Raw genomic sequence first — 21,811 nt, 5'->3', positions numbered from 1 at the left:
AACGAAAAAACTCGATGTGGCGTCCAAGCCGTCAGAGGTGGACCCCGAGTCGGGTTCCATCATCAGAGGTCACTTTAAATGAGGCACTCTAAAACTTAATCGGTTCTCCTTACTCGAAATATATATTCAAACTTGTTGCCTTTCAATCATTAATTTTTTTGTTAAATTAACTTGTGAAATTTTAGTGAGCATGACTTAATAAATGTGAGTATGTTATTACTTAAAAGGCACCTTTTTATGAAAATAAGCTCTGAAGCTTTCTGAAGGCACTTTTAAAATTATTATTATTTACTGGAAACTGTATATATAAAAATAAAATTGCTTGATTGAAACAGTTTTTTGCTACTGCTATTTATTTATGTCTCTATTTAAACTTTAACAGAATATAAAACGTGTGATATTTTGCTTACTTTTCAGTGAGCAAGGCTACACCCTGAGGCAGAACGGTCATTAAAAATTAAAATACAACTCACTGATGGTGCAGTTTTATGCAATGTAAATGCTAAGAAAAACTAGCTAATAGGAGCTGCACTGCTCTGAAAGTAGTGCCTTTTTTTTAAGGCAAAAAAGAGTTTACCTTATTGCCTTAAACATCTTAAAACACATTATTGTGACATATAGATGTAACCCCTCAGGTTATATATATATCACTCTTTTCTCCCACACTCCTTAAACATTTTCTTAAATACAATGCATCGTAGCTCTTTTCACTTTAAACAGTAGTAATCACGTTTTCTTAACTTGGTTAATGTTTTACACTCACATATTGTTATTTACTACCGCCAGTAAATGCATCAGTTTTACTTGACTCTACCTTACTGGTCAGTCAAGGGCAAAATCAAGTTTAAGCAATTTGATTGGTTGTGATGGACTGGGGTGAGAACGGTACTGGAGGTGTACGTGCCGCTGCTAAGCACAGTCAGTCGGCCGGCGGCCGTTCATGGACGAGGTTGGACCTGTGCCGCTGTGGACTATTATATTTTTTTATTGCTAACCTGTTGGAGCTACCAACTTTTCCTGAACGTTTTGCTTGGTTTTTCGAGCCACGGATCCGGACCACGCTCAACGTTTTGCTTGGACTTTGGAGCTGCAGATCCGAACCTCGCTCGTGAGCCGGAACGGACGGTGGGACCGAAGTTGGAGCGGTTTTATTGCAGTTCGGTTTAAAACTGGTAATCCATGGTGGGGTGAGTAACCCATTCCTCGTGGTTGTTCTGGGAGCCGCCATCATTGGAACTGCTATTCCGAGGACGAATGCTAACAGAGTCTCCTCAGGCCTGCAACGTTTGAAAAGCCAACGGACTGCTTTAATAACTCAAGAAACTGAATAGTGTGGTTGATGCCAACAGTATTTGTATTTCATACATTCAGCTTTATTGTTTTTGTTTATTGAATACCACTTGTTTAAAGGGGTTGTTTTGAACAGTTCTGGTTCTGAGACAGCACAGTTGCACTAAGTGTGCTTAAAATCTTATTACTAATCTATTGGGGTGGTAATATTGAGGGTAGCACTTCCTGCGATTAATATCTAATTAATGGGTGGAATACCTTCTGTGCTATTGTTCCATGGTCTTGAAAGTTATCTGTGCTCTGTTAATGTGCATTGCCCTTGGTTTATTACTGACCAGTACGGTTTATTAAACTGGTACACATTCAACTTTACCATCTTCCTTCCTTATTTTAGTATAAGGTCACAGTCACACTGCATTTAGATCTTACTTATAGCTATCTTAGTCTTGCTCTTGTGCTCAGTTACGCACTCTATTCACTACATATATTGTTGCCAATTAATACATTATTTTCTCATTGTGAGGTAGTTGATAGAGTGTAGGTCAGAGAATCTGGGCGCTGTTCATCGGGGAAAACTAGAACAGTGGTTACATAAAGAAGTGGTTTAATTAGTTGCTGCTGTTGTTGGCACAATGCCTTGTGGGATACCTTCCTGGCCAATCCTCACTGTCACATAAACTAAAATAAATACATTTTAAAAACATTTTTACCCCCAAAACTTCTCAACTTATTTAAATCAAGTGATTTTTACAACTACGTTAAAAAAAAAAGAAGAAAGAAGTTCAATCCAGTGAATTTATTTGATTAAAGCCAACATTGAAATTCAATGTGACCCAGAAATTCACTGGACTTTGACAAAAGTCAAGTTATATTCACTCATCTTTCTCAATTAAATTCAATGTTTTGATTTACAGTGTACTTGGTCCTTCTGGTCTTTTCTTGCTCAATGAGCGGTTTAAACATTTATACACGTTCACATCGAGTTACCCGCCGTCATTTAAGGATAAATATTACAGTGAACTGGGGTTTTTTTTAACATCAATTTTAAAACCTGAGTTATGGCCACTGATCCATGTTAGAATTAATTGGACAGATTTGTGATTGTGATGAAATTGACTGAAACAGATTATTCATTTCTGCATTTATTTCTCTTTGCGATTCCTGCTTGGAGCCCTGGACATACTGAACCACTTTGTTTTTTTTGTTTTTTTTGTCCCACATGACAATGTGGTGGGTCTGCTTTGAAACCAATATCCACAGGCCTTAGAGAACACCCGAGGTAAAAATAAAGCAGGAAAGGAAGTAGCAGAAGCAACTGCAACCCTTGAGTCAGTGCCGCCAACGCAGGTTCAGTTCTGTCGAGACTGAACAGGGCAGACGTTGCTGACCAGACAGTTAAACTGATTTCCTTGGTGAGTTCGGCATGTGCTGCTTCTCTCCAAAACGTAACACCATCCGTGTTCTCTAGAGAAGAAAAACGCTAATTCATTCTATTGTTTACCAATGTCTTTCATGTAACAATGAATTACACGCTAATACCAATAGAAATTCTATTAATTTATCAAACTTTGTTATGAATTGTGGATCATTAGATGATGGCCTTCATCTCCTGGGTGCAGAAGGTGTTTGGGGAAATGGCAAACTGGACTTAGAGACATTTTGTTCTGATCACGTCTTACAAAAATCTACATGGTACATATGATTGAGATAGAAAATTTGACTTTATTACGCTGTTCTTAATACAACTTAGGCTTCTTATTTTAGTATTTTTTTTAAGCAATGTGTGCATCCTTTGCATGATTTCAGAATGGGTTTTGTTGAGCACTAACATGCGTCTTATGTACAGGACTTGCGGGACATGAAGGCGCTTCTCCCGACTTGCTGAAAAAGTTTCAAATTCTCTAAAGTTCACTGCCTGCTTTCCTTAAATTGTGTTTTGAAATGTTTTCTACATGCTTGCTTAAAGTTCATTTATTGATTTGCTCGGTACAACATGGTGTCATGGTAGCAAAGCATCTCTATTCTTACAAAAATAACCTTGATAAAGGTAAATTTCATGTTCATGTGCAATTTACATCGAATGGATATTTTTATAAGCTACTTTCATTGATGTATATTTGCATGAAAAACCAGATTAAAGCAGAAAAAATTATTAATTTTTTTTACTGTTTATACATTATTTATGTTGAGGAGTCGCATACAGCTCCGCAGCATCAAAATCACCGGTTTGTTAGTTTGTGCAAACAGCTGGAATAATCACTTTCAAAACCAACAACAACAGATTGATAACAGTAATAAAACATCTGCATCAGGCCTGACACTGTGAATCTAAGGAGAAAATAAAAACACTAAATGTGCTGATTGTCTGCATGGACACAAAGAAAGTTGCTGACTTAAAGGTTAATTCATCCGAGGACGTTTCAGAAAACATCTGTCTGTTTAGGATTCACGTTAAAATTTGCAACATTTAAAGGAAATGAATGTTTTAACGCTGGTGTTTTCTGGTATTATCAATTTTGCTCTCAAATGACATTCTGCACATGCCTGGCTCTGTGTGCAGGGTGGAGTTTCAGCATGGGGTCAGCCTACCAGTTCCACAGCTGGAGAGTGTTTGTGGTGGTCTGTGCGCTGCCGTGCGTCTCCGCAGTGGTTGCTCTCACTTTTATGCCCGAGAGCCCCCGCTTCTTCCTGGAGGTAAAACTCACCCAATGTTGTTCTACTAGCAGCACCGACGTTTTGTTTTAACATCAACGAGTTTCTATGGAATTTTCTTTTCTTTTTTTTTTTAGCATCAACAACTTTTGCGAAAAGGCTAAATTCAATGAACCAATAGTACTGACAGTTATTAGCCGCGCTTCCATTACAAATTCACGCAAAACTGGGTCGATATTACGCTAATGTGGAAAACCCCCACAATTTTACAACTGCAATGCTTCCATTAAGTGAGAAACATAATTAAAATCACACATGAATAAATTTGTTCACGCTATAAGTTGGTAAAAAAAAAAAACTGCTGCAATCGTCATCCAAGTACTACTTCCTGTCGTCTTCTTCTTCATTTCAGCCAGTAGTAACATCCAGTTGTTGATCACATGACTTATGTGACGTGAAAAGCGTGTTTCCTTTGCAGTTTTGCAAAATATACAAATTTCGATGCGGCTGAAAAATCACCTTATTATCCAAGCGCTAAAACCTTTCACTGAAAACCAGAGTTGTTTCCGAAATTTCCATTGTTCCATTAAGAAAATTTAGTAAGTCGTCATGAATATTTATGACTGTTGACATAAAGTGTCATTCGGAAAATCATGACACTTTTAACAATGTCTTTGTTATAACAACTTGACATTAACCAAGAAATCATGATCTGACATAAATTTGTTATAAAAGTATTACTGATTAAACTTTAGCTTTAATAACATAAAGCCACATCATTTTTAAAGTTTAATCAGTAAGACATTTTGAATAATGTCAACTTTGTATTAAAAGTGTCATGATTTACCGTATGACACTTTATGACAACAGTCATAAATATTCAGGAAGACCTACTCATGTTCATGGCAGGTATTATGTCATGTTTATGACGGTGTCGTGACAGTCTTATTCACAACCCGTCAAATAAAGTGTTACCAAAAAATCTAACTCCTCCACATCCTTCCAGTGCTACTATTGCAGTCTGCAAAAAGTCACCGCTCCCGGCCGAAAACAACCAATCAGAGCCAGGAGGAGGGTCTTAGCGCTGCCAATCAACTGCGCTAGGACCTGTTGCTAACAGCAGAGAAACAACTTATCATTTTACAAAAGCTATTTAACCGCCGACATCAGTGGCCACGCTAACTAGCCTTAGCATTCACAGTATGTGTGCTTTTACCTACTAAATGTGTCCGTCTCCCAGACGGGGAAACACGACGAGGCCTGGATGGTTCTCAAACACATCCACGACACCAACATGCGGGCCCGAGGAGAGCCTGAGAGAGTCTTCACTGTAAGCATGCTCACCGTCCCCAAGCACTTAGCGTCCGCTGCAGCGCTCAGCGGCTGACAGATGGGTGTCGCCCCCTGCAGGTGAACAGGATAAAAGTCCCCAAACAGCTGGACGAGCTGGTGGAGATGCCGAACGAGTCTGCCAACCCAGTGGTTAAGGTCCTCTGCAAGATCAAGGCTGAGCTCAGAGGGGTATGAAGCTTTTTTTTTTTTTTACTTGATCTGGTTCATTTTGAACCTTTAGGATGTGAATGATGTCAACTTTTTAATTTTTGTTTTGCCCTGGAAGATCTGGTTGACTTTTATGAGATGCTTCAGCCACCCAGTGAAAGAAAACACAATGAAGCTGGCAGCAGTCTGGTTCACTTTGTCATTTGGGTAAGAAACGATCTCCTCCTGTTTTCCTTTTACAGTCTCTGTGTTTTTATTGCTTTGATTTGATTATGTCTAATGGTGCTATCTATGGCTCTGGGGTTGATACTTAACTGTAGCCATCACTACTTCCTGGCTATTAACAGTTTGTGTGAAAAACTTCGCTCTAAGGTAGTGAGTGCATCACTCATACGCTGACCATGGATGCTGATAAGTGATTTTATACAGAATTTGCCTCTTTTTTTTTTTGGTCTGTTTACCCACATGCTGTTATTCCCAACACTAAAGGAAGTCATGTAGCTATTCCTTAAGACAATCAACAAAACCATAAAATCAACTTTAAAAATCTGGAGCCTATAGACACATTGCATGTCATCGTCTACACCAGGCATGTGCAGGTGGTACCAGGTGGTACCGGGGGGTACCAGGTGGTACCGGGGGGTACCACCTGGTACCTTCTGACTGTTCGCTCTGCTTCTCCTTAACGTTCCTACCAGGCAGGTTAACACAAAAATTACACCATATTGTAGCCATGGTAACACAACAATCAAACTATCAAGATGATTCTTTAAACTTTTACAAAGTAAACTTTCTAATTAAATCCTAAATGTACTATTTATTTTTCTCAGCTGAATGCATTAAATAAAATGTAATAACATTGTTATTCTCTATAAATGATGCTACAGGTTTAGATCTATGGTCTGTGTTACAATTAAACCATTTCTAGGGGCCCCTGAATGTCTGGAGGCCCCTGAATGGCCCCTACTAGCAGCTACTGCGTTTTCTTTGCCTTGATATCTCAATTTTATAATTCTAGATCTCAGAGGTTTAACATCAAACTATTATATAGAGTTAACCCCTTTGAGTTTTTTGATCTATAAATCAGTCTGCAGCCAGGTTGTTCTAGAGGTTAAATAGATAATATTAGGGCCTAATTAGTAAAATGGCAGCAAATTAGCTTATTTCATAACTTCATAACCTTTGACCTTCTCTCCTCTGGTCTGTTTAACAGCTACAGTCTCAGATCAGCTCAGCCCTCCAGGACTGTCAGCAGCAGAAACAGAAACTTTTTACCTGTTGGGGAAAATATAGACTAGATTTGCTTTGCATTGTCCCTCATGATGGCAATGATATAGTAGGATCCAATTAAACTCTTGATTAATATGGGTTGTTGCTATGTTGTTGTACGATGTTTTAAGATCTTGTTCAATGTGCCCTTGTTTAACTTTGAGCCCCTGCCCCTCCAAAGGTCTCTGCACAAAATTTTGTGCATGAGCACAACGCAGGAGGGCAAAAAGATGATTCTGTTACTTGCTGCTGCAGTAAAACAATTCTGTTAACAAAATGAAACCTGGAGATGTAGGTGTTGTTCATTTAGAGCAGTGTGCCATTGCAGGTTTTACGGGCTGTCGGTGTGGTTCCCGGACGTCATCAAACACCTTCAGGCTGACGAGTACGCCTCCAGAGTGAAGATCCATCACAACGAGCGCATTGAAGACTTCACCTTCAACTTCACACTGGAGAACCAGATCCACAGAAATGGAGTCTTTATGAACGACAGGTACAACTGAGACACAGCCTCATCCACAGACACTGGACTGCCCACAGTGTTTGGCCTTTGGTGGAATTACGTCAGTGGTGCCCAAACCTTCTGCACCATGGGAGAAAATCGCCCAATTTAAAGCACTCAGGGGCCAACATTTATTTATTTATGTTCAGTCAAAAATGCAAATTATTTTCTGCTGTAACTTCTTTTGTTTTCTCAACCTGCTCAGCAACAAATTCACAAGTATTTTTAACTAAAAAGGCCAGAAAAAGAATGTGAGTTGTACAGTTTCCTAACTTGTTGGTCAAAATGATCAATTTTTAGTTTATTCCCTGCAACAACAATGAAAACCCTTAACAGTATGTAGTTCATTTTAGTTATTAGGTGTGATTAAGTCTGTTTCTGCATAAAAAGGCAAAGCAAAAAAAAAAAAACTTGGTTCATAAAACAAAAACACCTCTTCTGTACCTGAAATTTTCTATTTAAGATATAAATTTGTCATTTTAAAGCAAAGAGCATTAAAATTGATTAAAATGAATTTGCTATAGAAAATGTGGGTAATGTTAATTCCTAAAGCTTCATGGAACGAAGTGTCGATCACTAAACAGCTCCAGTCTTACCTAACCGAGTACAATGCAACGCTTTGGATGCATTAGTGTAAAGCATGCTGCTACTTTACTATAGAGTCTATAGATCTATAGATGAACCCGATAGAACCACTTTGGAAAATTTTGGTCGGAAACTCTGAGCCAGAGCTTCTCATCCAACAACACTGTCTGACCTCACAAAAGCAAAGTGCATGTAGACATCATGTTATTCACTTTGGGACATCATATTTTGTCTTTTGTCAGAAAATTTGTTTTAAAATTCCACATTTGTTTTTAAAAGCTCAAAAAGGCTGATTGTTATTTATCTCTTACATACTTTCCAAGTATTTAATGATTTCTGGTGCTGAAATAGCACGTTTTCCCTTCAGATCTCTCTTTACTAGAGGTTTGCGATTGAAAGCGCCGGATAAAATCTTCTGTTTCTTGACGTATTCCCGTGTCAGATTTCCATGGCATTGACTGAAGTCCTGAGTTTACAGTCCAACTTCCTTGAATTAAAAATAAATGCAGCCGCAGCGTAGCGCACTGCGCCGTCGCTAAAGGTGCTCGTCCTGAAGTGGGACAGCGGCGCTATTTGTCATTCCCTCGAACGTCCACAACAGGTAATATTAATCCTGCCTCCTTTATCTTCCCCAAACACCAGGAAATTAAAAGCCTTGTAACATACCCGGTCCATTTCTCTGCCCTCTTCCCTTTCTCTCTATCTCTCTCTCTCACACACACACACACACACACACACACACACCTGACGACAAGGTTCATTTATACAAAGGGCAGAGAGAAGGTGATACGGCAGGGTAAATGCACACCAACACAACCGTGGTGGGGAACGCTACATGCAACAGATTGTATTATTAAATAATAAAAAGTTGCTTTTAAATATTGACTTATTTAAAAAGGTCAATGCATATTAATGGATGTAGAATGTTGTAAATATACCAGACTTAGCAAAATGCTAATTTACCTCCGTTATTAGTTTAAAAAAAAAAAATAAGATACAGACATTTATGTGATTTCATAAGGAAAACAGCTGCAACAAATAAAAGCTTCATAGAGACTGAAACATCTGCTTCAAGAAGCTCAAACCAAAATGATTTTTTTTAAATCCTAGTACATCAAATTAAAAAGATTTAAAGACGCACTAAATAAGGAATTAAGATATAAATTATGTTTGAGTATAAATAATGCCTGAAATATTAGATATACAGTTAAATCACTGAAAACATGAAAGTTACATGTAATCAGCTACATAAAATAATGACATATAGGTCATTTTCTGACGATAGTGAGTTCTCTTTGTTTGTTTGTTTGTTTTGAATAAAGCTTCTTTTGTAAAAATTTTTTTTTTGTTCCCAAAATCAGTTTTGGCAAAAAAAAAAAAAAAAAGGGGCAATTTTATTTTAGGAAGTTGACAACATTGAGGGCATTTCCAGTGGTTTTTAAAATTATTCACATCTCTTGGATCTTGTCAGGATCTGTGTTTTTCTGTGTTTATTTAGAGTTTTCTGTGTCCTTAGTCTCTTCGTTGTCCTGTCCTCCCCTTGATTGTTCCCAGGTGTGTCTCGTTTCTGTGATTACCCTCTCGTGTATTTAACTCCACCTGTGTTCCTTGTTCCTCGTCGGGTCCTCGTCAATTTTTCGTCTATGTTTCGTCAGTGTTTCCTTGTGCCTGCTGCTTGTTCCTGGACTTATTTTCTATTAAACATCCATTATTCATCTCATCTGGGTCAATAGCGTCTGCCTCACCACCAACCCGCACCACACCTCATGACAGTAGGACCCGACCATACCGAACGGTGAGGCTCGCTTGGTAATGGACGCAGCTGGAGTGAGGTTCCCTCCCAAAAGGCGGAGCGGACCGAGGCGGAGATCCGGCAGGGAGGAGAGGGAGCTGACTGAAGCCCTCGCCGACCTGCAGCGGGAGCTATTCCGGGGGACAAGACTGGTGTTAGCACCCCCCGGATACGGCCCCCGTAGATTCCTTCGTCCGGGAAGCCAGCGACGTGAGCCGCCGGTGGAGCCGGCCCCTCGTCGCTTTCCGGAGCCGCCACCTCCGCTGTCTGCCCGGAGACAGCGACGTGAGCCGCCGGCAGACCCGGCCCCTCGTCGCTTTCCGGAGCCGCCACCTCCACGGTCAGCCCGGAGACAGCGACGTGAGCCGCCGGTGGAGCCGGCCCCTCGTCGCTTTCCGGAGCCGCCACCTCCGCTGTCTGCCCGGAGACAGCGACGTGAGCCGCCGGCAGACCCGGCCCCTCGTCGCTTTCCGGAGCCGCCACCTCCACGGTCAGCCCGGAGACAGCGACGTGAGCCGCCGGTGGACCCGGCCCCTCGTCGCCTTCCGGAGCTGTCACCTCCGCTGTCTGCCCGGAGACAGCGACGTGAGCCGCCGGCAGACCCGGCCCCTCGTCGCTTTCCGGAGCCGCCACCTCCGCTGCCCGCTCGGAGACAGCGACGTGAGCCGCCGGTGCACCCGGCCCCTCGTCGCTTTCCGGACCCGCAGCCGTTTCCCAGGCTTCGCTGCGGCTCGCCCCCGCAGCCGTTTCCAAGGCTTCGCTGCGGCTCGCCCCCGCAGCCGTTTCCAAGGCTTCGCTGCGGCTCGCCCCCGCAGCCGGTTCCCAGGCTTCGCTGCGGCTCGCCCCCGCAGCCGGTTCCCAGGCTCCGCTCCGGCTCGCCCCCGCAACCGGCCCCGAGGCTCCGCTCCGGCTCGCCCCCGCAACCGGCCCCGAGGCTCCGCTCCGGCTCGCCCCCGCAACCGGCCCCGAGGCTCCGCTCCGGCTCGCCCCCGCAACCGGCCCCGAGGCTCCGCTCCGGCTCACCTCCAGCCGGCGCACCCGAGGCCGAATCAGCCGGCGTTCCAGCCGGCGCACCCGAGGCCGAATCAGCCGGTGTTCCAGCCGGCGCACCTTCCGAGACTCCCAGTGTTCCTTCCGAGACTCCCAGTGTTCCTTCCGAGACCCAGACCCCCAGCGTTCCTTCCGAGACTCCCTGCGTTCCGACCCTGACCCTCTGTGTTCCTCCAGAGACTCCCTGCGTTCCGACTCAGACTCCCTGCGTTCCTCCAGAGACCCTCTGCGTTCCACCCGAGACCGAGACCCTCTGCGTTCCTCCAGAGACCCTGACCTTCTGCGTTCCTCCAGAGACCCTGACCTTCTGCGTTCCTCCAGAGACCCTGACCTTCTGCGTTCCTCCAGAGACTCTGACCCTCTGCGTTCCTCCAGAGACTCTGACCCCCAGCGTTCCTCCAGAGACCGAGACCCCCAGTGTTCCGACCGAGACCCAGTCCCTATCCGTTCTGACCGAGACCCCCAGTGTTCCACCCGAGACCGAGACCCCCAGTGTTCCACCCGAGACCGAGACCCCCAGTGTTCCACCTGAGACCGAGACCCCCTGTGCTCCGACCGAGACCCTGCCTCGGGGGGCTCGTCGTCGCCGTCTGTGGGCGGCCCCCGGGACTCATCATCGCCGCCTCCAGCGCCGCGGACGGCCGCCGGACCGCCTCCGTGGTTCCCGCCTCCAGCGCCGCGGACGGCCGCCGGACCGCCTCCGTGGTTCCCGCCTCCAGCGCCGCGGACGGCCGCCGGACCGCCTCCGTGGTTCCCGCCTCCAGCGCCGCGGACGGCCGCCGGACCGCCTCTGTGGTTCCCGCCTCCAGCGCCGCGGTCGACCGCCGGACCACCTCCGTGGTTCCCGCCGCCGCGGACGACCGCCGGACCACCTCCGTGGTTCCCGCCTCCTTTGCCTCCGCCCACCCTGTGGGTAGTTTTTTGTTTCTTTTTGGACTCTTGGCCCTTCCCGTGTTTCCGCCCGCAATGGTGGGTTGTTTTTTGTTATTTTGGACTCTGGCCCGCCGTCCAGCGCCCCTCCGCCCGCCCTTGTTGTGTTTTTGTTTTTTGGGCGTCTAGTAGCCGCCCTTGAGGGGGGGGTACTGTCAGGATCTGTGTTTTTCTGTGTTTATTTAGAGTTTTCTGTGTCCTTAGTCTCTTCGTTGTCCTGTCCTCCCCTTGATTGTTCCCAGGTGTGTCTCGTTTCTGTGATTACCCTCCCGTGTATTTAACTCCACCTGTGTTCCTTGTTCCTCGTCGGGTCCTCGTCAATTTTTCGTCTATGTTTCGTCAGTGTTTCCTTGTGCCTGCTGCTTGTTCCTGGACTTATTTTCTATTAAACATCCATTATTCATCTCATCTGGGTCAATAGCGTCTGCCTCACCACCAACCCGCACCACACCTCATGACAGATCTGTTCACATTTTTCAAGCTTTAATTTATTTACTTTTTTTTTTTTTGTAAAGTTTTCTCTTGGTGCATTTGACGTTTTGTGGTTGTCGCTTCACAAAACGTGGGGAAGTTAAAGGAGTAGGAAAACTCCTGCACTGCATTCTGCTAGAGTTCCTGTTCTCAGTTAGCATCACGACAAAGCTATGCTACCTCTGAGTCACGGGCTCAAGTCGATCGATGAGTAGGGAGAAAAACTGTGTTTCTGTGGGGCAATGGCAGAATCAGGACAGAGCCGTGCAGAACATGAAGGCAACGTGTTCAATGTGGAGCCTTTAAAGAAACGCTTGTACTGAAGAAATGCTATCTGTTGTTCTGGTTCCACTGACAAGTCACGATGCGGTTTTCTGCACCCGCAGCAGATGAGACAGCAGAGAGTGAAACATAGATTAAAGGTGAAGTTCAAAGTCCAACTTTCACTCCACGCAGATTGTGTTCTGGAAATGATTGTTTTTATGCAGTCCATCAAAAGGCAAAATACGTTTTTCATCTTCACAAACATGAACTCAGCTTTAAGTTTCAGTTCCTTGTCCAACAAAAACGTACAGCAACTGAAATGTCCCTTCAATTTTGGATATTTTAAAACATCTTCTAGTGGCCGGTAAGATTAATCTTCCAGTATTAGTCTTTGAGAGGGTGAATTTACATTATCATGCCATTAACAATATATTACCTGAAAATGGTCTCAAAATAATATTATAATTGCCGGGGCAATGTATAATCCAGCAACATTTATCATCATAACTTTCCATTTCAAATTCAAAAATACTTTATTGATCCCAAAGGGACATCAAATAATGTCTTTCAGTCTAGATGTCTAAACAGTAAGCTTTTAGAAATTCAATACTCCAGCTACACAGAAGCAATTTATTCAGAACTCCGTGTTTGAGGTCGGCACATTTAGCGAAAAAAGCAACTCTGCATGTCGGTGATGCTAGTAAGACCAACATGCTTCTTTTCTAGGGGAAATAATTCTGTATCAGCACCGGCTGGCATCAGGAGAATGTTAGATATCTTTTTTTTTTATTCTTGCTATAATGGATTTTACAGTTTTTCTTTCTATCTCCTCCCAGGTTTCTCAACATGAAGTTCAAGGCGGTGACGTTTATAGACTCGTCTTTTATCAACTGCTATTTTGAGGACGTTTCCTCAGTGGGATCCTCCTTCAAAAACTGCACCTTCGTGGACTCTTTCTTTTACAACACCGGTGAGTCGGTTCCTCCAACTTGGGCTGTTCCTCTAAAAAGTGCAGTAACTCAACTGAGATGTTTAACCTTTCTCTTAGGGAAAGCTGTATTTGACATGTTGGATTCAGGGTTTTTTCCCCCTTCACATAGGTAAGGGAGGTTCCATTGGGGTTTAGTATGTAGGCCTGTCACAATAAGCAATAAATCAATTTATTGCATGATAAATTAAAGCGAACGCAATAATTTCTATTTGCACGATTCATCGTTTTTCTCTTTTTCTACCAAAACTGGATGACAAACGTCTTCAGTCTCAACGAGCCCCCTTTTTTTTTTTTTTTTTGAAGGACAATTGTGTTTCCAGAGATTTCATATTTCATTTTACTTATTGTTTCTATTGTTTTGTTTATTTATTTTGGATATTTAAAATGTCTTCCAGTTTCAGTGTGAAATGTTTGTTATTAATTTAAAGTTTATTGATCTTTGCAAATGTGTTCTTGCATTATTTTTTGCCATTTCCATTATATTACTTGAAAAAGGTCTCAAAACAGCGATATTATGGTTTATCACAACAACTCCTTGGACAATTTATCGTCTAGCAAAATATCGTGACAGGCCTATCAGTACGTTCTCCTTCAGGGAGACATGAAGGCAGCCTAAACCTAAACGGAAACATTGCCGAGTGAAAACATCATCAAAAGATGGAAAAACAAGAAAGAAACCAGACCATCCCAAATAACATTCCAGACAATAAAGGCTAATTTTAGCCTCGTTTGTATAACCTTCGTTTGTTTTCACCAAGACAAATTACTCATTGTTCACAGACAGCAGATGAAAAACAACCTTCTGGCCAATTCTGGCCGTTAATTAATGTGCATTGTCCCTACCAAAATAAATGAAATTAAAACGATGACACCTTTTTATGTCATAGTTCTAGATTTTGGAATTTTCCTTTATTTTGGGTGTTAAGATGCAGTTAGTCAGCGTGGGGTGCAGCATCCTGTCGCACTTAGCACATGCATATAAACGGTTGTTTGCAAAGTTTGAAACAGACTGGCCTTAGCGGTATTAGTTAATCAATTGGAATTCATTGTAATATAAGAAGTCGATAAATCGTTTGCATACCTAGTACTTTTGTCTCAAAGTGGCTACAGAAATTACACATCCCTGTTAATTCATCACTTAAATTTCATGAAAGTGACCAAAATAAAAGTCAAAAGTGAATTTTTTCTCTGTTTTTTGAGGTTCTGCCTAGTCATTTAGAAGCTTGTGAAACACACACACACACACACACACAAAACTCTGGACTTGAAGCAAAACGAAAGCAGCAGAGGCATGAAATGATCTGAGAGAAGCGGAGCTGAATCAGACCTTGTGGGAGCACCATGCGAGAAAAACAGTTCCCTCCAGCGCTCTGTGAAAGCGCTGAACATGGAAACTGTGAGGCCATGTCAAGTTTGCCGGTAAAGCCCTCTGGGAAATGAAGTCTCATTGCTCCCAGCAATATGTCTGGAAAAATGGTGAAGAGAAAAAGACGAAATGAGGAGAGACGGGATAAGAACGGACGGTGGATGGTGTGTGTACATGTGTGTTTGGGTTTGGAGAGAATGTTTTCTCACCGCAGCAGCTGCTGAAGTATAATGATGTTCAATTTTGCAGCAGGCAGGTTTGTTTCACTTCTTATAATGATGGGAGGGAAAACACCTGCACATTACAGAAGATCTATAAGGTTCTCTACATTCTGTGAAATTAGGGTATTTTTCATTGAGTTTACTTTTGAATATGGTTTATAAAAAAAAAAGAAATGGAAGGTCTTAGTTGGCCTTAGTTGCCTCAGAAACTCATACGTATAAAAACGTGCACCTTTAATAAACCGTTAAGCTTGGTGGAAATGCATTTTTCCTGGACTCAATGCCAGAAATTCATGTTGATTTTAATCCATGGACCTTTCAACTGATCATTTATGCTGCTTTCTACAGACGTAGATGATGCCAAGTTGACAAATTCAAGAGTGATCAACAGCTCCTTCCACCACAACAAAACCGGTTGTCAGATGACGTTTGACGACGATTACAGCGCCTACTGGGTCTACTTCGTCAACTTCCTGGGAACGCTGGCCGTGTTGCCGGGGAACATCGTTTCCGCTCTCCTCATGGACAAGATAGGGCGCCTCAGCATGTTAGGTAGGTCCAGGATCTGCTCTGACTTTTGTGCAAAAATGACCCGTTGGTCTCTGGACGCCAACCTAGGCATCTGTAATGACCCCCAGTGACACAAATGTGGGCCATTTATAAAGGATGTTCTATACGCTGTCCTCCAGGAGGCTCCATGGTGCTATCAGGAATCAGCTGCTTTTTTCTTTGGTTCGGCACCTCTGAGTCCATGATGATCTTCATGCTCTGTCTCTACAACGGTCTCAGTATCTCTGCGTGGAACTCCCTGGATGTAGTTACCACTGAGTTGTACCCTACAGACAGGAGGTGAGTTACACTACTCAATTAAGTTTAGTAGTACGACTTGATGAATGAGTGCCAAGCCTTGTTTTGTATATTTTAAGTACAAGTGGTTCACTTACTGATATTCTACGACAGTAACCCTAGTTTTCTCACCTGGCGACAGCAGGATATCAAAAGTGACAATATGAAAGACAATAAAAAAAGAGAAAATGTGAGAAAATTCAACAAATCTGCAAACTGACCATTAAACTGGGGCAGCATTGGGCCATATCAGTTCACCAGCCAATGTTGTGATAGGACAGAAAAACTGAGGAGAGTGGGTTGTTAATCGATTGATGGCTGATTATTGAACAGATTGTCTCAGTTATAACACAAGATAACCAAAGCACTTGTTTCATAACCTGTGGTTGAAGGAAAGTAAAAGGCTGTTCTGGTCCACTACGGTGAAAGATGGAGAGTGGTGTAAGCACTGATGTGTCTTTGAGACACACACTTTCTGTCCCCAACAAAGGTATAGGTATTAATTGGAAACAACTAATGGCTTCAGTTCTGGTTTGTAAAACTTTGTCATCACCCCCCTGTATTCTGTCATGGATTTTTTTTAGTAGAAGTCTAAAATATTTGAAAAAAAAATTTAATTCAGCTTCGCAATGCAATGCTACTTGACATGCTAATGTCTGATGTTTGCAAAACAGCCAATTTTTATATTTTCAGACTTCAGATTCTCTTCGTAGGTAGTTGTGGTCGCTGGCCGCTGCGAATAACGGTGGTTCCACTACACACCGTCAACTCTCATGGTATTCAAACAAAGTGTAACCAGTTGAAAACTCATCAGTTCAGCCTCAGAGTGTTAGGCTAGCTAATATCACAGAGTGGAGAACAGCCAAGTGCAAGGCACAGTGAGCAAAAATCAGCAACATCAAAAGTTGCCATGCCAGTTCCTGCAGATCTCCGAACTATATGTGACTTTCAGATTAGCTCAAAAACAGCGTGCAGAGAGCCAAACTGCTTCATTTAAGCCTTGCATCACCAAGTACAATGTAAAGTGGCACATCTAGCACTGTAAAGCATATGACCCAAGAAGAGTGGAAACAAGGGAAATTCGTAGCTGCATTACCACACTGTGTGAAGTGTACAATTTGGGAAAGGAGGAATTACAATGAAAGGTTATTCTTGAAGTCTTGTCTTGGTGAGTAGTCCCCTTACAGGAACTACTCACTACTCACTAAATAAGTGAGTAGTGAGTTACTTTGCTAGGTAACCACAGAGTGAATCAATTTGTTGTTGCCACTTTAGAGATTGAGCAGCTAAAGTTTGTCTCCTTCCTACATCCCCCTGAATGCTGTACGGATTTGGATTGGAGTTCAGTGAATATTTTATATATCTGAACATTCAATCAGACATATTAGCTATTGGTCAAGTGTCTATCGCAACATATATTCCTATTGATTTATTGTCCAGTTCTGTTGCTCCCAACTTTGTGGGAAGTTTGGAGATGGTCCCTGCAGTTCCAACATAACTGCACACCAGTGCACAAAGTAAGGTCTATAAGAAAATGTGAGGTTTGGTGTAGAGAAACTACACTTGACAAATCCCTCAACCTGTTGGAGGATCTTTGGGATGAACTACAAAGGGAACTGTGAGCGTGGGTTACTCACTGACCTCACAAATGCTCTTCTGGAGGAATGGCCAGGTGTTCCTAGCAACGCAGTGAAACTGAATACTCATCGGATAATTATTAAATACAGTCACACTAAAGTGATGTCGGAAAAACAAAAGACACTGGCTACCCTTACTTAAGTCCTCAGTAAGTAGCTGGTACTAAATATAAGTGAGTGACTGAACATCTGATCTTTTTGATTGTAGCTAAGGTACACATTTTGTTCATGGCTGACTGCTTTGTTTGTCTCTTGATCTTCAGGGGCACAGGATTTGGCTTCTGTAACGCCATATGTAAGTTGGCAGCAGTTCTTGGCAACCTGATTTTTGGCTCCCTGGTTGGCATCACCAAGGCAATTCCTATTCTCCTGGCGTCAGCTGTTTTGGTTGGTGGTGGACTGGTGGGCCTCCGACTACCAGACACACGTTCCAACGTCCTCATGTGAACGGCGGCCAAAAAAACAGGTTTACCAGGTTTTTACTCAGCCTACTGAACACTTGGTTTTCAGCTATTGTTTATTTAAACATCACTGAAACAGTTATTGCTGCCATTTCCCAAATGCATTTCATTTAAAAGAAACAATGCTAAGCATCACAACAACTCAAAATTACAGGTAATGATTGTTCAGTTGATTCTGAGTAAAATACCTGGTTAAGAGTCTAATGCAGTTTTACAGAGAAAGCTTGTATGGAAAATTGTCTTACAGATGCACCAGATGCCAGTTTAACTTTTTTCCAGAACTGTTGGTGTTTAAAGCAGAAGGCTTCATGAGTGGAGATGAAACAGCAGCTCATTAGCTACAAGCTTTTTCACACATGCAAGCCACAACGGTGTGTACAAAAGCTGCAAAAGGCTTGGTGTTTCAGCAACCTTTCATATCTTCCCCAGTACTGCTCAGAAAGAAAGTATATACAGACACAATTACATGCTCTATGACTAGTTAATGAGTTTGCACTTTGAGAAACAACACGGCTTTTCAATTAGTGCTGCAAACGATCACCAAAACAACATAATCATCAAACATTGGCCTTTATGTCTCTTAAATTATTCATGCATATGCGCCTTGGAAGGCAGAACCTACTTCTGTTGTGCAGTCATATTTTGAAAAGTCAGCAGAAATAAATATGGCTGTGATGAACCATTTTTTTAAAACTAGCTTAATATATTTTGTTACTTTTCAAATAATAATTTTCCACATATTGTTGAAGTATATTAAGTTTATTTTTTATATGGTATCCTACAATGACATCAGTAGTGACCGTTATATTAATATCGCAAATGTTCATCAAGAAACCAAAGAAGATTTATTAGAAGTTGGATAGATTAAAATGACAAGAGATGACTAATAGCGTCAGTCTTCTTACAAAACCTTTACATTAACAGCTGCTCTGTTTTATTATTCATTTATTATTTATTTGTCATAGCAGGAGCAGCTGTTATGGTCAAAATAAAATCAATATAACAAAACTTCTCCAAAGCGGTTCTTTATAAGGAACCTCTAGAGTAAATTCCATATGCAGAAATTGAGCTTTCATAGTTTTGCACTGATGTAGCATCTCATCATTTGAAAAGACGTGAAAGTTACAGTTTGGTGAAAAGAGAGACTTTTCCACATGTCTCTATGTTCAACAGCCTGGCAAAGTGTTTACTGGCTGCTGGAGCTCCGTGAGTGAACGTTGCTGTAACCTGGTGCTTTTGCATAGTACACTGCTGCTCTAGTGTGACACCCAGTGGTTGTTTTCTAGAATTGCACGTTATGCCCTCAGATTTGAAAAAAATAAACTAAAAGTAAAAAAAATCCAAACTAGACCCTGGAAAATTCAACCTGAAGTTATGATTAAAAGAAAGTACACGACTGAAATTCAAGGGTTTTACTCTGTTGACGTATTAGAGTCATTGTAGATTAAGTTCAGAAATTTTCTACAAGAAAATAAAACAAAACAAAAAAGGAAATTACTGAGTTTGAAAAGTCAAAAATATGCAACTTTGGAAATTTGCTGAGTTTCAAAAGTTGCAAATGTTTGACTTTTGGATCTTAGAAATTGTTTCTAGAAAACTTGTTCATCTAAAAATTTCTCCGTTTTTGGGCAGAATTTTTCTTTGCTTTTTCTATTTGTAAGGACTCAAATACACCATCTTATTTTTACACATTTATGGTGTGTTTTTTTCACAATCGTTCCCATTTTGACTTCATTTGCTTTTGTTTTGTTTTATGAATACTGGTGGAGTCATTTATGTATTAAAATCTTTAAAACTGGGGTGTTGCTACGCTGGATAACATGGCGTATGTTGTTGAGAATTATAACAATCCTTTCATGTTTCATGCAAATCCAACTGCAAGCTCCAAAACCTCTCTTAACAACCTTTCATAGTTTTAGCATTGGGCTTCTTGTGCTTCATTGTGTCTAGTCACCAGTTAGAAACTGGAAATATGTTCTACATACATTTGGTGATGAACATATAATGAAAGGTTGACGATCATCAAGCATTTTGACGCAAATTGCAAGACTGACAAAGTCATAAGGTAAAAAAATAATAAAATGAAACAATAATAAAGTAGTTTAGTCAAAACTGGCAACTTCTGCAGCTACATTTCTAAATACTAAAAAAAAGTTTACATTTTCTGCTTTTTACTGTGGAGACTTTTGGGAGTAGAGTCCTTTTTGTCTGAATGCTTCCTGTCTCTTCCTCTCTTCGTGTCTCTGTACGTGTCGCGGCGTCAAGCTCGCCACGAAGGGCTTCGCTCTTCTGTAAAGAATCTACGCCACAGGACATTTCTGTCGGTGTCTAAACTTGTGCTTCTCTTTCTTTCTATCTTTCTCCTGTCGGTTTGCTCACGGTGTCTCTTGGTCCTCTGTGTCCTGTGTTGACCTCCTCTGCCTTGCTGCTGCTCCCTGTGAAACTCAAAAGCCTTTCTCTGAACTTGTGCCTCTCTCTCTGTCTAGCCCAGCTCTTCTTCCAAACCTCTGCTGGATGCTTTGCTGCTCTTTCTTGCTTTTATTTCCTCCTTTGGTTCCTTATTGATGTGTGTGTGCGTGAAGGTTCTGACACTCAAATTTTTTCCTTTGTTTTTTAACCATTCAAGTGTGCTGTACAAAAGGTTTAGCTAACATCCTTTACCAACAATAAAAGCCATGTCTATGCTGTTAGCTCTCAAAAATTTTAGCAGATTATATTTGCTAAACGGCCGACTGTTTAAGTCTGTTGTGCAATTTTTATTTTTATGTTTAGATCTCAGCACAATGAGAGCAAATGTTTCAACGGTCTGCGAGTCTCAAGCAAGTAAATAATTTTAGAAATGGTGTTTTGAAGTTTTAGGAGTTTCCTCTAGATAACCGTAACAACTCAATTTGAAACGCTGCTAATGTACTCTTTCTAGAGGGATACCTCCATTTTTATTGTATGGAGGGCATTTGAGCAAACTAAAATGATCAACAGCATCGTCTGAACGTCATGCTTGCTGCTATGCTAACAGTACTTCGATTGTGCAATGGGATTTAAGGATAAACCCTCATATCTGGAAATGTTCAGTAACACAATGCATTTCCCAATTTGGTAGTGCTTTCATTCTTAATAGTTTATTTATTTATTTGTCATTAATAAATCCTACTACAGCATGTTAGGGCCATGGTAGTTAGAAAAAACGGGAGCATATTTCCATCAAAACACTCGGAAATTTTGAGATTAATGTTAGAAATTTTATAGAAAAGTGAAGAAATTTGTGAGGTCCAGTAAGTCGAACATTGCAAGGAAAAACTCAGAAAGTTTTGACTTTTCAAAGTTTTCTCTGAATTTTTTGGCGTAAATTTACTCCTTCGCCTATAATGGCCCTAGTAAATTGGACGGCTTTTCTGTCTTTAGGTGTTTTACCAGATTTAAAAACTTCTCTTTACCGCGTTTAGCGCTTTTTACCCTTGCAGCTCCGACTTGTGCCGAACAAACGTCTCACAAAAATCCTGCATGTTTGTTACTAAAGTCTCCATGTTGTGTGTGTGTCCCCCCCCCTCTCGCTCTCCAGCCATTTTTCTGTATCTTCGTTGTTCCTCTGTGCGGGTTAGGAGACGCGTTTTCCCGGGTTAATGAATGTACCGCTGCTGCGTGTCGTCAGATGTGTTGTGGACGGATGCCCACGAAGCCGTGAGAGCGCGTGCTGGCGCTAAAAATGTACGTCCCGCAAACTGTTCACCCAGCAGAGATGCTCGAATCTGCGTCCAGAGAGTTTTTAGTTAGACGAATTATAACATTTGGGAGCCGGAAATGTTGTTGCCGGAATTGAGCAACAAGTTACGGCAAGCGTCAGATTCGAGGACCTTTGCTGCCGAACAAAGTTTGGGATTGTGTGTAAAACAATTTACGTGTCCTTGACATGATTTATTTTGATAAGAAAAGAGAATGAGGCGTTAAAGATGGATTCCACAAACTGAATAAAGAGTTTCATTTGAA

At 41.9% G+C, this 21,811-nt stretch overlaps 1 protein-coding gene across 2 annotated transcripts in view; it reads left to right on the top strand.

Moving 5' to 3' along the window:
• LOC116723803 (synaptic vesicle glycoprotein 2C-like) overlaps positions 1-21,811 on the top strand; it is a 74,951-nt gene extending 53,140 nt beyond the window's left edge. The window contains exons 1-10 of one of the 2 annotated variants that reach the window (XM_032568957.1): positions 1,086-1,187; positions 3,851-3,984; positions 5,183-5,272; positions 5,353-5,463; positions 5,561-5,649; positions 7,040-7,204; positions 13,142-13,275; positions 15,232-15,435; positions 15,573-15,732; positions 17,630-21,811. In XM_032568957.1, coding sequence (XP_032424848.1) covers positions 3,865-3,984; positions 5,183-5,272; positions 5,353-5,463; positions 5,561-5,649; positions 7,040-7,204; positions 13,142-13,275; positions 15,232-15,435; positions 15,573-15,732; positions 17,630-17,813 — 1,257 coding nt within the window. In that variant the 5' untranslated portion in view covers positions 1,086-1,187; positions 3,851-3,864 and the 3' untranslated portion in view covers positions 17,814-21,811. Of the gene's footprint in view, positions 1-1,085; positions 1,188-3,850; positions 3,985-5,182; positions 5,273-5,352; positions 5,464-5,560; positions 5,650-7,039; positions 7,205-13,141; positions 13,276-15,231; positions 15,436-15,572; positions 15,733-17,629 lie in introns of those variants that run through there. The other variant, XM_032568956.1, reaches the window with a different exon arrangement.

The sequence above is a fragment of the Xiphophorus hellerii genome, chromosome 8, assembly GCF_003331165.1.
Source record: "Xiphophorus hellerii strain 12219 chromosome 8, Xiphophorus_hellerii-4.1, whole genome shotgun sequence".
NCBI classification, from domain to species: Eukaryota; Metazoa; Chordata; class Actinopteri; order Cyprinodontiformes; family Poeciliidae; genus Xiphophorus; species Xiphophorus hellerii.
This window is presented reverse-complemented; position numbering and strand designations above follow the sequence as displayed.